This window comes from Cadophora gregata (genome assembly GCF_030347475.1).
Source record: "Cadophora gregata isolate MNR1 chromosome Unknown scaffold_1, whole genome shotgun sequence".
NCBI classification, from domain to species: domain Eukaryota; kingdom Fungi; phylum Ascomycota; class Leotiomycetes; order Helotiales; family Ploettnerulaceae; genus Cadophora; species Cadophora gregata.
Genome location: NW_026695924.1, coordinates 1,683,292 through 1,700,235, shown reverse-complemented (window position 1 = coordinate 1,700,235; position 16,944 = coordinate 1,683,292). Strand labels below are relative to the sequence as shown.

Below are 16,944 nucleotides of genomic sequence, written 5' to 3'. Positions count from 1 at the left end.
CTCAGTCGAATCCTGGGTATGGGGCTCCTGTATCCGGATCAATGTTTCTTTGGATGACCCAGCCTGAGGACTTTTACAGGCATTGCTCTCGCTCTCCAAATGGTTCCTCTCAATGTCACAAAGGTAACTCGAACATTCAACTCGTCTCATATTAGCCACTTCAAAAAGATCGGGATGTCTGCCCGCATTTTTTGGCACGGGCTTTCCAATGCATCTGGTCTATGTTCTAATACTAGATGATGTCCACGATAGGGAAAGGATATGTTTTGACGTGATGGGAGACATGCCATTAATTCAAATTTTACGCCTGGTCTATGTACGGTAATTATCCATAAGAACCGCGGAAGACCAACCCTGATTCTCATCTATCATCATAAAAACCCTGTGATACACCGTCATGAAAAAAGCCGCCGAGATGCAAAGACAATCGTTATCATGAAAGACAATCACTGAGGTGCACATTGTGCTTGGCCCTCCTCCTCATCATCATCTTCCCAACCACCACCAGCGCGTGGATCTCCAGAATTGGCACCAAACTGTACATGTCAGCAAGAATCCAAGAAATTCGACCTGGGAAAACATACATCGTCAATCTCAGCATCAGAGTCATACTCCACTTCATCAATTTCAGTAGCTTCAATAGCTGGCGCAGGTTTGGGTAGAACTTTGTTCAGCTCGGCAAAAGCTGAAGCATCCTCGGTCCATCCATCCTCAGGGAACTCGACTTTAACGACCAAGTAGAGATCTCCCTTGGCATCACTCTTCTTCAGTGGCATTCCCTCTCCTGCAACCTTTAATATTTGACCGGGTCTGAGAACCTTTCCTTGAGGATGATTGAGGTGGATACCACGGCCGTCCAAGTGCTTCAAGACTACTCTTGAGAATCCAGTGAGAGCTTCCGCAAGGGTAACATTCAATTCCGCTGAGAGATCATCACCAGCTCTCTGGAAGATCTCATGATCCTCCTCAACAAGTGTGAAAACGATATCCCCAGGGATCTGATCCGGTACTTGATCTGCCTCGCCTTCCAGAACTATCCGTTCGCCCTCACGCGCTCCTCTCGGGATGTAAATCTCCAGTACCTTTTTTTCCGAGGTTGTCCGCTTTCCCTTACACTTCTTGCATCTATCCTTCTCCTTGAATATTTTTCCTGTACCCGAGCAAGTATCGCAGACCATTCTCTCCTGGGTAACCAGTCCTGGACCGACAGATCGAAGCCCAACTGTGACACCATTACCCTTACATCTCTCGCAGGTTGCTGGCTTAGATTTCTCCTTTCCGCCGGTGCCTTTACAGTGACTGCAAATGATGTTCTTTGTACTGGCAAACTTGACAGTCTTTCCTTTGTAGAGTTCCTCCAAAGTAACCCGGTACTTCTGTTCCTCGTCCCGTCCTCGTCTTTGTCGTTTTGGGCCACCCTCACCACCAAATCCTGGAGGCATACCACCGCCCATACCACCTCCCATACCGAACATTTGGGCCAGTATATCATCCAGATCTACCCCGCCAGGACCTCCAGGACCTCCTCGGCTGGGATCGAAGGCGGCCATGCCATGGGTGTCGTAGAGATGTCTCTTCTCCTCATCATATAAGATTTCGTATGCTTGGCTAACTGCCTTGAACTTCAATTCAGACTCTTCTCTCAATTCCTCTGCGACTTTGTCGGGGTGATGCTGTAAGGCAGCCTAGAACTTGTCAGCGTCGTCACTGCGAGGCTGCAGACAATACGCACCTTGTGATACGCCTTTTTGACTTCAGTTTTCGTGGCAGTCTTGGAGATCCCAAGGAGTTCTACGAGGGTCAGTAGGGTTCATGAGCACAGTCAAATAATTTGACTTACCATAGAGATCGATCTCCTCGCTTTCGGCTGTGCCGTTGGACGCCATGATGGAGGGGTTTGCGGGATTGATAGATTTGAAGGAGGATTCGGAGCGGTTTTTCGGGAGACTTCAGGCACAGATTTCTTTGCAAAATATGGCCTAAATATACGCCCTCGTAGTTGTTGTATTCACAAAGAAGAGGCGCAAAAATATGCGCAGGCCTTGTCAAATGGGAAAGTTTCGAACTCAACGATTGATTACCGCTAAAAAATGTCCTGGACAAGCGGGCACGGGCCAACCCGGCTGGCAAAATGTTCTGTATGGCAAGCGTCGGGATTGGACTGAATCAAAGTACAAAGAATGACTCGATTCTTCTCGAACTGTGTTGAAACTGATCGAAGTAATGCAGCCGTTATTGTCAAGTACAAGGAGGATACCGACATTTCGATGGATTTGTCATTCTTGCCGTGGCTTTACCAAGGAGGCAAAACCTAGAGAGTACACTTCTCTATCATCAGCCTCGCATGCACTCCGCAATGAAGGTCCGGCCAGGACCAGATTCGCCCCTTCACCAACCGGATATCTGCATTTAGGGTCATTAAGGACTGCTCTCTTCAACTATCTGGTGGCAAAAGCTACAGGAGGACAATTTCTCTTGCGGATCGAGGATACTGATCAGGTGATCCCATTTGAGCTACAAAGAACAAACATGTACTGACTGAAGAAGAAAAGGACAATACCTGATGCTGAAGCAAGGCTTTTTGAAGATCTTGAATGGGCGGGCATCGAATGGGATGAAGGTTAGAATCTGATCCATTTCTGCGAAGTCTATGTTACTGATCCAGCACAGGTCCCAAAATAGGGGGCCCATTTGGGCCTTATAACCAAGCAAGTTTATTCGCACATTCCAAAGAATGCTCTTAAGCTAACTCCAGTCCAGTCTCAAAGAACAGCATTGTACCGCGAACATGCGGAGAAGTTACTGGAATCTGGCAATGCGTATCGATGTTTCTGCACACCAGAGCGATTGTTTGCCTTGGCACAGCATCGGGCTAAGCTGGGTCTCCCACCAGATTATGATAGAGCATGTACACACGTTCCCAGAGAAGAATCAGATGACCGAGCATCTAAAGGAGAATCCCATGTTATCAGGCTGAAAGTTCCGGACAAGTATCCAGTATATAATGACTTAGTTTACGGTCTTGTCCGCCAGAGAGGCGACTTCACATCCATTCCTCGATCTCAGGGCAAGGGTCTTGGAGCTTTCGGGTCATATGACGATCCCATCCTACTGAAATCGGATGGTTTCCCTACATATCACCTTGCCAATGTTGTGGATGATCATCTCATGGAGATCACCCATGTTATCAGAGGCTCTGTAAGATACATTCTCCGCCGGGACATAACTGATACTGACATTACTTACAGGAATGGATGTCATCTACCCCAAAACATCTAGCAATGTACCAAGCATTCGGATGGGAACCTCCAGCATTCGCACACGTCGGCCTACTCCTCGACAAGAACAAACAGAAGCTCAGTAAAAGAACTGGCTCCATAGATATCTCCTCCTATCGTGAGCTCGGCATCTTTCCAGAAACGCTCACCAACTTTGTAGCTCTCCTCGGCTGGTCTCATAACGTAGGTCGAGATATCATGAGTATGAAGGATCTCATCAGGAACGCCAGCATGAAATACACTCGGGGCGACTCAATCGTCGGGTTCGAAAAACTCGACTTCCTCCAGAAACGCCACGCTGCTCGCTATGCTTCCATGCCCGAGGAATCAGATAATTTTCTTCATTCCCTAAGGCACCTGGCTGTGAAACCAATCGTCAAACTGCTGGACGAGCGTCTCACCAAGCAAGATCTCCCGGTATACAGCACCTATCCTGCAGGCGAAGCTCGTGAAGACTTCATCTCATCCATCCTCCACATCGACGCCCAGAACTACACCAATCCGAGTGATTACATCGAACGCAACACACATTTCTTCATCGCACCCACCCTTTCCGAAATTAGCGTCTCGATCCCCAGTTTCAAGCTTCACAAAGTCCCAGCCGGAATCCCGTATGTTCCTGAACCAGAAACGATGATGCTATTCCAAGGTATAGTGGAGATCACAGACGATGATTGGAGAAGCGAGGTCATTCGTGACAGAATATCGTGGATTATCAAGCAGGGTGCGGAATTCAGTCTTGCGGCTTTGAACGAGGAGCGTGGTAGTGAAGCGATAGGGATGACGGAGGAGCTGGATAAGGTCATGAGTAAGGCTTGGACGAAGCTGGTGCATGGTTATTTAAGATGGGCTGTTGCTGCTGGGAAACCTGGGCCCGATGGGGCGGAGATGATGAGTATTCTGGGGAGGAGAGAGACGGTCAGCAGGTTGCAGCTTGCGGAGGGGCTGATGATGAGGCAGTTTACGAAGGAGAAGGCTGGGGAGGAGGGACAGGAGGAAACAGCGAATTGGGTGTGAGGATGTGTTGTACAAATATGTGACTAGAAAATGTAGGTATAAGCTCAAGGCAGGAGCACTTCATTTGATGTATACTAGATTAGAGACAAGCATTTCTTGCTCCTACTGGATACATCTCGTGTGGTGACTATCACGTACTCGATGTTTTCAAAAAAGTTCCACATATTCGCTGCAGCCATGCTTCATTCCCACGTCAGATCTTTGGTCTAAGCTAGAAGCCACAATCATGATTCATCATACCCGCTTCAACGCCATTTTCAGTCAGTTCATACGCCCAGAAATGCTCATCAGAATCTAAGTCATCTCCAGCCGCCACATCTGAGATCTGCAAAAAATCATTAACTGCCCTCTACGACTCAGCCGCTGCAACCTTGGTTTCTGGAGCAGGCTCAACTTTCGCAACATGACCTAGCCCGTTGAAAAGTTTCGCCTTGACCTCTCCCGCCATCAGACCCGTGACTTCCTCCCCAGCAATCTTGTTGCTATCCCTAACCACCTTCTCCAGCTGCTGGTCCGTAGCCCTGTTCGGCATCGACGTCATTTGTCGGCCAGTTCTCGAAATGGCGGCGCCTGCCTGTCTGATCTTGGAACTCAGGTCAAGCATCTGCTTACTGCTATACTCGCGGTTGGTGAAGAGCGGGCTCTGGCTTAGCGTCTGTACCCAGTACTTGTTCCATAGAAGCTCCAATAGATGGGTATCCAGCGAACTCTTGAAATGCGAAACCTCCAACGAATAATATCTGCTTGCATGAGCACCGAAGTCTTCAGCCTTTGCCAGCGGGATGGTCTGGTATCCGTCATCTGCCCCCGAGCCGATCGGCTTGTAGTTCTCTGGGTATGTTCTGAAAGCACCGATTTCGACCTTCCCAGCGGAGATAGTTCGATCGGGATCAATGACCACGGCAAGGAAAGGGTCAGAAAAGGTCTGCTGAGTGGCTTGTGTGCTAACATCAATACCCGACAGCCAGCAGCCATAACCAGGGTGACTATGATACCATCCCACAGCGTTCTCCAGCTTGCCTTGATCCCGGCAAGCTTGAAGATATCCGACCATATATTCGTTTGCTTCGTCCTGGGCGTTAACTCTTGTTTCGGTGCCTTCAACCGGTAATCTGAAAGCATCTGTGACGATGATCGTATCTCCTGCAATCTTTCCTTGCATCAAGCCCATGACTTCGATACTACCCCCAGACCGTGCATGCATCACCATCTTCAGGAGAGCCACAGCTGAGATTCGGACATTCTTGAAGTGGTGGGGGTCGGTCTTCCATGGTTTGGCATCACCTAGGGCTTTCTGCTCGGCGGAATCATAGGTATAGAGGTTATCTCGATGGGGATCGACAAGTTCGACGTTGTTATCGAGCTCCCATGTTTTGCGCGCAGTATCCATGACGTAGATCAGGCAGTATTGGTGTTGTTGGTTTGGTTGAGGGGATAGGTGGTTGAGCTAAGGTCACCAAACGAAGTGGAATGGAAGCTCGAGCTTGATCGCGAGGTTAAGCTGCAGCCTTGTCGGTCTCGGGCGGGGCTGCAGCTCCAGTGGGTGCGACAGGGGGGTAGGTTTCATGTTGTAGCTTCAAGCGGTGCTTCTGGGGTCGGTTGCTATGGTGATTGCACAGTTTACTTTCCGTTAGCCCCCTCACGATTAGAATATACCCATACTCCACGCCGAACCCGTGGGCTCCTGAACGATAATCTCTACCTACAGAAGAACAAGATTGCACGTTTGTTCGCTATTGATGAGCTGTACGGCATCATTTTCGGAGGTCTCGCTGTCGCGATCACGTCTTGAGCATTGTTGACATTGATTTTCGATTCCTTACTACACCTACACCTGTCTCTCCCACCTCGCGGTCCAAATCTCGCGGCCAATCTTCGATATCCGCCACTACGTCAATCCCGACAGACACCTCTTTCTTTGTATTACTACAATAGATTTGGGAAAAGAACGAGACCTGAGCTCGACGCGCTTTATCCCTTGCGCAACAACGACGACTGAACACAACGCTCTCGGTCATCTTCAACCAACTATCAATCCGACGAAAGACCCGTCAGTCAGAGAAAACGAACTCGCATGATGGATACCAGTTACCTCTCTTCGCAGGTCTCGACAATCATTGGCCAGCTCCACGGTCTCTTTGATGAGATAGGAGTTCCCAACCATGAACGCGAAAGTCGAGAGTCGGAGGTAAGTTGCACAGACAGAACACGATCTTAGAACAAATAGGAGCTGACTTCAGACAGTTGTTTTCTGCACTCTCCGAGACTCTGCACAACCAAGTACGGCTGGTCGCTGCCGAGAAGAATGACTTGACAGAAGAAGCCCAACGTATCATAACCACAATCAAGCAGATGGAAGCTTCCCTTGACGATAATAAATCACGGCACGAGTACGAGGCTGAAGACGCGAATCTCAAGATCACCTATCCATTATTGCGATGTGTACAAGGATTGAAGGAGAAGCACCTCACGATTTCCAAGTTACACAGAGAGAGATTCGAACAAGTGAAGAGTAGGACAACTAATCTCACCCACAAGAATATCATATGCTAAAGATCCTTAGAACTTGTCCAAGCCCTCGAATCCTACTCGTCACACCTCGAACCATCCTTCATTAAAATTACGCTTCCTCCCACCTCTCCAAACTCTACAATCCCACCAACCTTCGACCTTTCCTCGATTTACGTAACCGCCCTCGATGATGAATTCACCCGAGTCTATGAGGAATATACGCGTCGAGTTGCAACAGTGAAGGCATTATCTGAGCACATCATCCAACTTTGGGCCGAGCTTGGCACACCCCAGGCACAGACAGATGGCACGATTGTTAAATACTACCGGGATTCTCCTGAGCAATTGGGTCTTCACGAGGATGACATTGCTAGACTGCGGTCGAAAAGAGATAAGCTCGCAGACGAGAAGAAATCACGTGAAAAGCGCCTAAAGGATCTGAAAGCGACTGTGGGAGGTCTTTGGGAGCGATTAGGTGTCGAGGAGCACGAGAGAAAGAAGTTCTGCAACAGCAATCGAGGATGTGGTGTTCGACAGATCAACGAGTTTGAAGACGAATTGTCCAGGCTGAATGAGCTCAAGAGACAAAATCTTCACCTATTTGTGGAAGACGCTCGGTACAAGCTCCAAGAGCTTTGGGATGGACTGTATTTTTCAGAAGAAGAGATGTTGGAATTTACGCCGGCATTTTCAGATGTGTATAGCGATGCCTTACTCGAGGCGCATGAACAGGAGATCGGAAGACTGGAAGCTTTGAAGGAACAACGTGCTCCAACACTGGCACTCATCGATAAGCACAGATCTCTTGTTAAGGATCGTGATGACCTGCAAGCTTCGAGTCAAGATGCATCTCGATTACTGGGCCGCGGTCAAAAGGGTGAGAAGAGAGACCCAACACGTCTACTGAGGGAAGAGAAGATGAGAAAGAGAATCGCGAAGGACTTACCGAAGATTGCTGTTGATTTGAGAAAGGTAAGCGAGCCCCTTTTATGACCAAATGGAGTTTCAGACCCACAAGGCTGCATTGAATATCTACGCTCAGATGAAATGACTTGCATGTGCATGCAGCTAATTTAACCAGGTCTTGGAGAAATGGGAGGATGAATACGGTCGACCCTTCTTGGTTTGTGGGGAAAGATATTTGGAAACACTCGAAGCTTCTGAACCAAAACCTCTGCCTGGCCCACGATCGAAAACACCCGCGGGACCGCCGCCAGCTGCTCCAAAGGCGCAAAAGTCGGCACCTCCAAGTCGCGCAAACAGTGTCATGAAAGCTCCTCCACCAAGAACTGGTGCGAAGACTCCAACCGCTGGTGGAACTCTTAGACGCAACCCGATGGCAGGCACTGGCGCCAAATCCCCGTCGAAAATTCCCGCAAGAGCACCACTTTCCAATCTCAACCATGGTGGCAATTCCCCCGAGCGCCGTGCCCAAGAGACGAGTACTCTTCGAGGAAAGATGGGACCACCACCAAGTAGAGCTCCTCCACCGAAGATGCGGGATCTTTTTGTACCACCAGCACCAACTCCAACACCGAATTCACTGTATCGTTCCGAGAGCGTAACCTCGAGTATCGGTAGCGTTCGTCACGTAACACCTGAGGATGCTTTCTACGATGACGGGTACTCCAAATCTCAGCGGAATACTCGACCCCCATCGTATCATGAATTAAAATCCTCCATGCGCCAGAACGAGAGAGACACACACCCATATCCACAGGCACCCCCAAGCCGACAAATCTCCAACACATCGAACAACACAACCGTTTCTGGTTCAGAGAATTGGCAAACAATTGAGGACGACTCGGAACCTGAACAAGACGCATCAGATGCATACTACGCAAAGCTCCGAGCTGCCCATGGAAAGCGCTTCTCTCCCGAAGATTATGGGCAGGGAGGACAGCCCAAGAAGCAGAAGGGATATCCTCCTTATGAGAGTCGAGCTGGTGTCACGGAAGCTCGTATCGTATCTGGAAGTGACGCAAATTGGACGGACGAAGACGCCTTCTAGATAAATTCTGGACCCTTGGCAGTTCACGATTGACTCATTGTAGTCTACAAATCTTGGCAGTGATATTATCGCTGCTGCTCGTTCTTGCAATAGATGTCATGAAGCTCACGACGAATGCTTTCGACGACATGACGGCCTGGATATTCAGCGACGAGCCAGTTTTACCTTTGACTTTTCAACACAAAAGTCGGTTCCCTTCTTGTATTTGATGTTGAAACCGATCTCTTTCTTTTTCTGTTCGATTACGTTACTTTGGAAAAGGGCCAGCATGGTCTGGTTCCTTTGCGATTACATTACTTGGTTTTGTGTTGGAGTAAAAGGATGGCCTGCAAAGGGAGGGGATGTACCATGGCGTTTTATGAATCAGGCATTTGATTGTTTGGGGTATTTAAGGTAGAATTGAATGCAGAAGCACCAGCATAGTCGTCTCACTTCTTTTCCCAAGAGTGTCGTTGAGATATTTATGTGACAAATCAGCGTATCGCGTCACCGAGCCGACTTCCATGCCAAGCGCACTTCAGAAAGGTGCAGCAGGCATTGGGTTCATAGTCATCTTGGTTTCCACGCATTTTCTCATCGATGATCTTATTGAAAGAGCATATGCTTACGGCGTGGCATAGCATGAGCAATTTTCGCTTGTTTTCTCTTTCGCCGTTCTCCAGCATTTGACTCATTTCCATCGCGGTAGTGGACTGTTAGAACGCTCGAGTCATCGCATCTCCACGCATAAAAGTTACCAAATCTGCCCACCTCCCATTGCCATTAATTCCATATTCAAAACCTCCTGTTACAAGTCGATTGACAAGTTCGAGTGGAGTCCATAGAGCCTTTCACCATGCCACCCACAACATTGAGTGAGTTTACACGCAACCCTTTTTAAACCCCACTTTGAGAATCTTGCATTTGAGTGTCAAATTTGACCAAGTGCAATGCAGACACGTCGTTAGACCAATCAATCAGACTGGACGTTCTAGTCGGAGAATACTTCCTCACAACCTATCGTGAAGACGATCTAGATGTCCTGTTCGAAGCTTTCCAGATTGAATCCCTGATAGACGAATTGATCAATGTGCCGAAACCGTAAGTCACCATTGTCACATGTCTATCCTATATTGCTCTTCTCGCATGCCCCTTATTTCCATGGCTTGAGAACAAAAACAAAGCCACATGGCACCAAGATCTTCGCCTTATTTTCAGTGACTGAGCGGAACTAATATTTACACAGCTACACGCGCGATGATGCCAAATTCTGGCTCGACAATCAACTCACCGCAACTCGCGCTCTCCTTCCTCTTCCCACGGTCAAAGAGCGCAATGAGATGTTCTTCGATGAGAAGAGTGATATGCCGATACGGCAGGTACCTTTACAGGTTATACGGCATAGAGAGAAATTGATTGGGTGTTGCTCTATCTCGCCTCATTCTTGCAATCCCCAGGTTGGTGAGGTGGGGTATTGGCTACATCCTGATGTAAGTGGTATCTCGCTTCAGACATTTCCTATGTGTTTCTAAGCTCTGGGAGTTTTATCGGGAAGGAATGCAGGCTTCTTACCTTCAAACACCTCATTTGTAGCTAACCAAGCTGATTAACTCTGCACAGCACCATGGCAAACGCATCATGCAAGCCGCAACTCGAGCACTGCTCCGGTATGCTGCGAATGAGTTCGGTGTACGGAAAGTTATTGGCCGTGCTGAAGGAGGGAACATCGCCAGTCAGAAGATCATCGCGAGGTTGGCGGAAGAAACTGGGGGTAAAGGTGTTGTCGAGCCAAAGAAAGGGACGGAGAAATGGCCAGAGAATAAGAAGGGTGGAGAAACCAGAGATTTGCTGAGTTGGGAGTGGAGTGTGAAGCCGGATAGGGAGTTTGAAGGGGAATTGAGCGATTAAATGTGAATCTGTAGAAAATCATTTCGTCAGAGCTATGGCGAAGTAGTTGGCTTGAGAAGTTCGAGTCATAATTTCTTCTTGATCTTTAACTAAGACCTGCTTCAGACTCAAGGTAACAACCGACGAGGATCGGTGGTCAATCCTTGGATGGTATGTATTTGGAACACATAACAAATCCTATATAACCACTCGGTGGTCGAAGTATCCACAATACCTTGATTTCCCTTGGTTTATCAGAATCTGCTTGATCCAATACGAGACCAAGACTTTCTATGCCTCCCATCTCTTCAGTCCAGTTCGATAAACTCGAAGTCAATTTTTGATATATAAAACAGGGAAGTGCTCCAGTAGGGGGGTATCCCAAGGGCGGCGAAGTAACAAGCTGGATTCAGGCAAAATGGATGAACGACTCTGGAGTTGGCAGTTTCTTTGATTTCCCTGATTACACGTCAGAGTCCCTGAAAATACATCAAGTCTCAAGAACCAGGGATATGTACCCAGGACGCAAAGAGGCTAATTTCAGTCCTTGGACCATAGGTCATGGCTGTTCAACCTCAGGCCTGGCAGGCAAGTAAGTAAACAAACAGGACGACCTGCAAACGCTGCAGTTCCAGAACCAAGTTCCTGTGGGGCTCTCAATACGAGCTCATAGAACTATCTCTAGGGTACAGCGATTTCAATTTCGAATTCAAATTTTGACCAACCGCCATAAGACATGGTCCCTGACAACGCTTCCCATTTCACGTGCTTACCCATCTCTTCAACATCCCATACATTAAAATCCATTTCTCCCAGCCCTACGAAGCAAGCACCTTGACTCAGTACTCTGAAATAAGCAAGGCGGTCTGTCTAAGTCTAAGCTACTCACTAGTGTGAGGTACGCAGTCCCCTTCTTTTGAGTCGGGAAATTTTCGAATCGTGATGCCCAATCGAAGGTGGCAGGGCGGAGGCGGTGTGGTCGCGTGTGTCGTCTATGGTTGACATTTTGGACTTGGGATTTTCTTATGACTCGGAATGCGGCCGAGCAGTGGAGCTGCTGTAGCTCGCGATGGATATCGGTAGTAGGGATGAAAGTCCATGGGGAATGGGTGATGGCTGTCACGGAGTATGACTGGACTCAGCACACGACGTGACCTCTCTTTTGCCACTGATATTAGGATCAGCTCAGCTCACTAAAGGCAACACTGGTTGGAAATTTGAACAGTACAATCAATAGTCATCGGATTTCCATTCTCGCCACTTTTGTACGCTGGAATTCATATACTCATACTCCCAAACATGCATAGCATGAATCATTCATTGCCCCAACGCCAGAAATCCCATGCTGAATACCGGTATATAAAAATAACGCCACTGCCTTCCCATTTATGCATTAAACCTAAGGATTTGTCCGTCACCAGTGCATGTAAACCAATCCAACCTCATCAGAATCCAAACACCCGTTTGTCCATGCTCCTATCAAACAAAGAGTAGCTCCGTGGCCGTGAAGACGGCCACCAATTCGTTCCAATCCCGTGGTATATCTCCTGACTATCATCGTCGACGCCCGCCTTTGTTGCTATGTACAGAGCAAATGCTATTTTCGGGTTTGAGTAAGAATATTGTTGTTTCAAAGTACTTTTATTAGTGGCTGGGAAGGGTGAGGTGGGGACCTGATGCTTCCGTTGGAGTCCTGGCACCGTCGATGGCGTTATTGGCGAGGGCAGCATTCATGAAATTACGGTCGATCTCCATGCTTCTAGCCAATCTCCCGCCAGGTGTGCGAGGATTTACGATATTGACACGGCCACGACTGGTAGCTCTATTCAACCCCTCATCGTCGTCTGAATCTGCATTCTCAAAGTAACTAAGACTATCAAGAAGATCAGCATGAAATATTCACACAGCTATGAGGCTGTCACTTACCGATCGAAATAATCTGCCAGTCCATCGTGACTGGGAGTGCCCACAACGTGATCATATAGTGGCGGTGGAGTGACCATTGGCGGCGGAGCCTCTTCGGCATCAAATGGCGGAGGGTTGAAACTCGGTGCCCGAATCAAATGGATGGGCCGTTGAACGCCCGCTGCAGCATTTGTCGCCAGGTGCGCCTGAGGCGGTCTGGCGAGATCTGGCAAAGCGTTCTCATTGCCCGGGAAAGTTCCACTGCCGTTGATTGGATTTTGACTTTCCAATCCGGACATCGCTGGAGGCGTTGCCAACTCTGAGTTCGGGCATCCACAAACGTGTTGCTGACTGAGAAGACTGCTATTCCCATCAGAATATGATGGCAGGGCAAGATTGGCTTGCGTTGCCCGACAATTGAGAAGTGAAATAGGAGAATCGATGGAGATCTCAAAATGGCGTCGTTTCTTCCCTGTTGGATCATCGGCATCTAGTCTCGAGATTCGCAGGACGATCTAGCGCTGGTCAGTCTGGTTATACAAAATAGAATGGGATGAACCATTACCTTAATCCAGTGGTGCACATCAACGTTTTTCCATGTGCAATCGTGGGTCAATTTCTTCGTTCTGTCCTTCGCCATCATTTCACAAGTGGGCAGCTGAACATCAATTTCCAACTCGGTGGCACCCAAAAGACTAGGCAATCCAAGGTCGATGTCGCCAAGTAAGTTATCAGTTGGCTCAGGAAGAGGTTCAGGTTCGACATTATTGCGTTGAGCTTCAATCCGTCTTCGGTTCTGCTCATACTCTCGGTTGTGCGATCGCTCTTCTGGAGCTTGCTCGCCACCTCGTGTGATTCTGACCTCTGACGGTTGATATTCTTTAGCAAGCGGTTTCCCAGCAGATTTCTCGAAAAGAAGAATTTTCCGTTGAGTTTCTCTTCTTGTAACCTTTCGGTTCTTTGCATAGTAGTCGATATTCTCGCTGATGTAAACCTTGATCTTATGTACTTGAACTTTCGCCAAGGGCATCAATTTGAACGCGATCGGGATCCTCGAGCCCAAAGGAAAGGATTTTCCGGAAATCATAATTTCATAGTAGAGCTGGTCCTCCCAGCGCCGACTGATGGAGATGGGTTCCACCAGCTCCAATGAGTCTTCCGAAGGCGATCGAATAACCGGAATTTCCTTGAATCCTTGAAGATTCTGCTTGAAAGTTCCAGCTCGCTCAACCAAAACTTCCAGCTGCCACTTAACCGAAGCCAATACCAATTTCAAACTCTCAGGACTGTTGTTGTCAATGGGCAACTCGAAATTGTACTCGTAAATTCCAGGATAGAACGTCTTGAAACCTTTCTGTTGTGGAGATGGTCCAAAGGGTGATTCTGATTTGGTGAAACTTCGAGACTGGTTACTCTGCAGAGAAAGCCTCTTCTGCTCCTTGGCTGAAAGCAGAGTGCTAGATCTGCTAGAGCGGTTGGTGATACCCGGAAGAGAAAATCCGCTGGCAGTCTCTGTATTTTCCAAGGCTAAGTTGGTTACAGAAGAATTTGCTGATTTATCGCCTCGCAACGCGTAATTACACATGGCACCGAATCCAGATTCCGAACCCTCATACAAAGCGTTGAAGAACGGGAGTACCTGTGTCCTGAGCGAATCTTCTTCATACAAAGTAGTCTTCTCGGGCGGGATACCTAAGTAAATGTCAATGACTGTACATGACACATCGCCCGCCGTTCTTACCTTCTGGCCACTCCGTCCTAGCACGTCCCGTGAATTTCATTGTCACGGCCTTTATTTTGACATTCTTGGTGACGTTCAAAATGAGCTTTCCACGCAAAATAGAGGTCGTGTTGGATCCCGAATCGCGAGTCGTACCATCATGGTCAAGACCTGTGAGAAAAATCACAGGCTCTGCAAGATTGATGTAGCACGCCACTCCATTTCCTGAGCACACTGGCTTCTCTGTCTCGACGGAACTTGCGGCTTTGTAAGATGGTGCTGCGCTGCCACTTCTTGACCTCGGTGCTCCACCAGCACTGAAACTAGCCCGTGGCGTATTTCCTCCTCCCAAGCTGTCTCTTGGAGTCGAGCCATTTGTTGTGTCCGACAAAGATGGGCGGGGCATTGTGACGGGCGGATTTGCAGGTAAATTACCTGCCGCTGCTGCCCTCCGCGCAAATATTGTGTTCGGATCCGATGGCCCTAAGGACAGTGATGCCCTGGGTGATGGACCCCCGAGTCCTGGACTCTCAGATCTTGTAGAACTGGCCGCTGAGGACGTAGCGGTTGAGGAATTCGAGGAGAATGGAGAGAAGACCGATCCTAGCACACGCTTTGCATTCTCCCTGGAAGCCAGCTTTCTTAATTCTAGGCGGAACCTGGAGGGCTGTTTTGGAGGTTTTGGTGGTGGTGCCGGCCGTAGGTCGAATGGTACGAATCCTGCTGGCAGACGAGTGATATGTATCGAGTGTGGTCGTCGTTGTCGGGGTCGACACGGAGGCGCCGGAAGTGTTGCTGGGGAAAGCTTGTGGGCGAAGAGGTTGGCGGGGGTATAATAAATGGTCCCTCGGTGGGAATAATATGATAATGTTACCGGCTCTGACATGATGGGTGTTATTATTATGTGTCTCGAGCAATGTCTTCCCTTTGCTTTTCAAAGAGTTGGAAAGAGCGGGTGATTAGAAGGAGGTCATAAAAAGGAAAGAGGCTCTGTTTTGATCTTCCTGGATGCACATCTCGCGCTGTTACCAGAGATCGCGGAGAAATATGGCAATCGACAATTGACATCCAGTAATATCATGCAATAGATTGGAGACAGGGTGATTACCGGTACAGCGTGGGGATATAAAAGCATGTTGCTATGCATTTAGGTGCGACTGACTGGATAGTAAAGGTGATACTCACAGTGCTAGTTTAGGATGAGGTTTGTTGTCGACACGGTGTGCAGGGAAGAAGGGTCGCTCGGTGCCAGCACATGAGAACAAACAAAAGGCGGACGGGGGGAGTCGTGCCCAAAGATCCCAAAGCCGGATTGTGAAGATTATGGACAGGGAAGTACGGTGTTGACGAGAAGGAGTCCGGTGGGATCCTGGCAGATGACGACTAGCGAGCGAGCAGGCCCTGAGTCGCGGTCGAGAGACTGCTGGGCCAGGCGAGCAAGATAAGAGGGCAAAGGTACACCGACCAGCTTAGAGTCTGGAGGAAGAGTTGAAGCGCAAACAGAGGTGAAGGTATATCCTGTGGGGGCTGGGTCGAGCTGGTTTGGTGCGAGTAGGGATCGAAGCGGTTTGCATGAGCTCTGAAGAGGGGAGAGAGATGTTGTTGTGCATGTGAGCGAGCAAAGGAGGGAGAAGAGTGAGGGACGTCCGGTAAGGCGGGCGGGGTGAGGAGACGAAAGGAGACTCTCTAGCGTTTGGCGTCTGGTCTTACAGCCTGTAAATTTACCTAGGTAACGTAAGAAGAGGAGGAAGAGGAGGAGGAGGAGGAGGAAGAAGGTTTTGAGTTTGACTGAAGTCTGGGCTTCCTTACCTACAGTACTAGCTGCCCTAATACTACTACTACTTACGAAGTTACTACCTATCTACGGTACGGTGCTCCCGAGTTCTGCTCCCCTCCATTACAGTATTATTCCCTCGCCTTGGTTCCGCACCGCAGTCAATATCAAGCCACTAGCGGCCTGGACGTGGACGTGGACGTGGGCTGGTTGCTGGTGCTGCCATGGCACCGTGGCACGTCCAATGACGACAATGCTGCAGGAGCCCGTACAATGAATGGTACGGGTACAGTACGAGAGTACCTTCGTACAAGTACCCACAGCCGCATCAACTGCAGCTTCAAAGAGACCAAAATATCTTAAGTCATCAGCAAATTTTCAGTTTCTCAGCGCAGTCTTCCGCTTGTCTCTTGCCGCTCGATCACAGGTGGGGTGGATGAATACTAGTAAATACCTAGTCAGTCATTGCGAGCGAGTCTCTCCATCAGACGTGCGGCCCGTAACAACACTTATTCGTCTCGAGCGATTCCGCCCTCCAATTTGGCAGTGCGACCAAGAAATGGGATCATGGAACAAACAACACGGTCAAGACGCCAATATCAGATACCAGACCATGCCAAACCAGTCGCAGCTGCTCCAGCCCAATCCTACCCAACTAGGAAGCCTTGGACGAGACTGAACAATCTCTTTATCCCGTCCTGCCCGGTTCAAGCCTCTACATATTTGCATCTTGCACGATGTTTCGCGCATCCCATCTTACAAGGGACTTTCCTTGAGCAGACGAAGACGCATGAAGTTTCAAGATGACTGTGATGTGCCGATTCCTAGTTGCCGTGCAGCGCCTTGGCTCATACAGGGGAAG

At 48.8% G+C, this 16,944-nt stretch overlaps 6 protein-coding genes across 6 annotated transcripts; 3 read left to right on the top strand and 3 right to left on the bottom strand.

Moving 5' to 3' along the window:
- Positions 1-158: 158 nt before the first annotated feature.
- ONS95_000569 (uncharacterized protein) lies at positions 159-2,038 on the bottom strand. The gene is made up of 3 exons (XM_058493729.1): positions 1,841-2,038; positions 585-1,791; positions 159-536 (listed from the first exon to the last, which is right to left on the bottom strand). Exons 2-3 carry the CDS (start codon positions 1,548-1,550, stop codon positions 447-449), a joined length of 1,056 nt encoding a protein of 351 aa, XP_058363930.1. The 5' UTR covers positions 1,551-1,791; positions 1,841-2,038; the 3' UTR covers positions 159-446.
- MSE1 (Glutamate--tRNA ligase mitochondrial) lies at positions 2,039-5,700 on the top strand. The gene is made up of 5 exons (XM_058493728.1): positions 2,039-2,499; positions 2,548-2,620; positions 2,671-2,708; positions 2,761-3,198; positions 3,249-5,700. Exons 1-5 carry the CDS (start codon positions 2,224-2,226, stop codon positions 4,293-4,295), a joined length of 1,872 nt encoding a protein of 623 aa, XP_058363929.1. The 5' UTR covers positions 2,039-2,223; the 3' UTR covers positions 4,296-5,700.
- Positions 4,315-5,850, bottom strand: RRI1 (COP9 signalosome catalytic subunit rri1). Its single transcript, XM_058493727.1, has one exon. The coding sequence runs from the start codon at positions 5,683-5,685 to the stop codon at positions 4,645-4,647; it is 1,041 nt and encodes a 346-aa protein (XP_058363928.1). The 5' UTR covers positions 5,686-5,850; the 3' UTR covers positions 4,315-4,644.
- A 113-nt stretch (positions 5,851-5,963) lies between these two features.
- Positions 5,964-9,584, top strand: ONS95_000566 (uncharacterized protein). Its single transcript, XM_058493726.1, has 4 exons — positions 5,964-6,483; positions 6,540-6,807; positions 6,859-7,778; positions 7,888-9,584. The coding sequence occupies exons 1-4, from the start codon at positions 6,370-6,372 to the stop codon at positions 8,815-8,817; spliced, it is 2,232 nt and encodes a 743-aa protein (XP_058363927.1). The 5' UTR covers positions 5,964-6,369; the 3' UTR covers positions 8,818-9,584.
- On the top strand, positions 9,395-10,963 carry ONS95_000565 (uncharacterized protein). The gene is made up of 4 exons (XM_058493725.1): positions 9,395-9,671; positions 9,753-9,897; positions 10,043-10,286; positions 10,417-10,963. Exons 1-4 carry the CDS (start codon positions 9,653-9,655, stop codon positions 10,702-10,704), a joined length of 696 nt encoding a protein of 231 aa, XP_058363926.1. The 5' UTR covers positions 9,395-9,652; the 3' UTR covers positions 10,705-10,963.
- On the bottom strand, positions 10,964-16,444 carry ONS95_000564 (uncharacterized protein). The gene is made up of 8 exons (XM_058493724.1): positions 16,118-16,444; positions 15,494-16,033; positions 14,330-15,187; positions 13,154-14,280; positions 12,610-13,103; positions 11,912-12,556; positions 11,202-11,851; positions 10,964-11,142 (listed from the first exon to the last, which is right to left on the bottom strand). The coding sequence occupies exons 3-6, from the start codon at positions 14,712-14,714 to the stop codon at positions 12,328-12,330; spliced, it is 2,235 nt and encodes a 744-aa protein (XP_058363925.1). The 5' UTR covers positions 14,715-15,187; positions 15,494-16,033; positions 16,118-16,444; the 3' UTR covers positions 10,964-11,142; positions 11,202-11,851; positions 11,912-12,327.
- Positions 16,445-16,944: the final 500 nt, after the last annotated feature.

Excerpts from the sequence above, each read along its gene's own strand:
- MSE1 (XM_058493728.1), top strand. The coding sequence starts at position 2,224 with ATGCAGCCGTTATTGTCAAGTACAAGGAGGATACCGACATTTCGATGG. Across the intron at positions 2,709-2,760 it reads CATTTGGGCCTTATAACCAA|TCTCAAAGAACAGCATTGTA; the intron begins GCAAGTTTATTC and ends ACTCCAGTCCAG. Across the intron at positions 3,199-3,248 it reads CCCATGTTATCAGAGGCTCT|GAATGGATGTCATCTACCCC; the intron begins GTAAGATACATT and ends CATTACTTACAG.
- ONS95_000569 (XM_058493729.1), bottom strand. The coding sequence starts at position 1,550 with ATGGCCGCCTTCGATCCCAGCCGAGGAGGTCCTGGAGGTCCTGGCGGG. Across the intron at positions 537-584 it reads CTGATGCTGAGATTGACGAT|TTTGGTGCCAATTCTGGAGA; the intron begins GTATGTTTTCCC and ends TGACATGTACAG.
- ONS95_000564 (XM_058493724.1), bottom strand. The coding sequence starts at position 14,714 with ATGCCCCGCCCATCTTTGTCGGACACAACAAATGGCTCGACTCCAAGA. Across the intron at positions 14,281-14,329 it reads TAGGACGGAGTGGCCAGAAG|GTATCCCGCCCGAGAAGACT; the intron begins GTAAGAACGGCG and ends ACATTTACTTAG. Across the intron at positions 13,104-13,153 it reads ATGTGCACCACTGGATTAAG|ATCGTCCTGCGAATCTCGAG; the intron begins GTAATGGTTCAT and ends GACCAGCGCTAG.
- ONS95_000566 (XM_058493726.1), top strand. The coding sequence starts at position 6,370 with ATGATGGATACCAGTTACCTCTCTTCGCAGGTCTCGACAATCATTGGC. Across the intron at positions 6,484-6,539 it reads GCGAAAGTCGAGAGTCGGAG|TTGTTTTCTGCACTCTCCGA; the intron begins GTAAGTTGCACA and ends GACTTCAGACAG. Across the intron at positions 7,779-7,887 it reads TTGCTGTTGATTTGAGAAAG|GTCTTGGAGAAATGGGAGGA; the intron begins GTAAGCGAGCCC and ends TAATTTAACCAG.
- ONS95_000565 (XM_058493725.1), top strand. Across the intron at positions 9,898-10,042 it reads TTGATCAATGTGCCGAAACC|CTACACGCGCGATGATGCCA; the intron begins GTAAGTCACCAT and ends ATATTTACACAG. Across the intron at positions 10,287-10,416 it reads GGTATTGGCTACATCCTGAT|CACCATGGCAAACGCATCAT; the intron begins GTAAGTGGTATC and ends AACTCTGCACAG.
- RRI1 (XM_058493727.1), bottom strand. The coding sequence starts at position 5,685 with ATGGATACTGCGCGCAAAACATGGGAGCTCGATAACAACGTCGAACTT.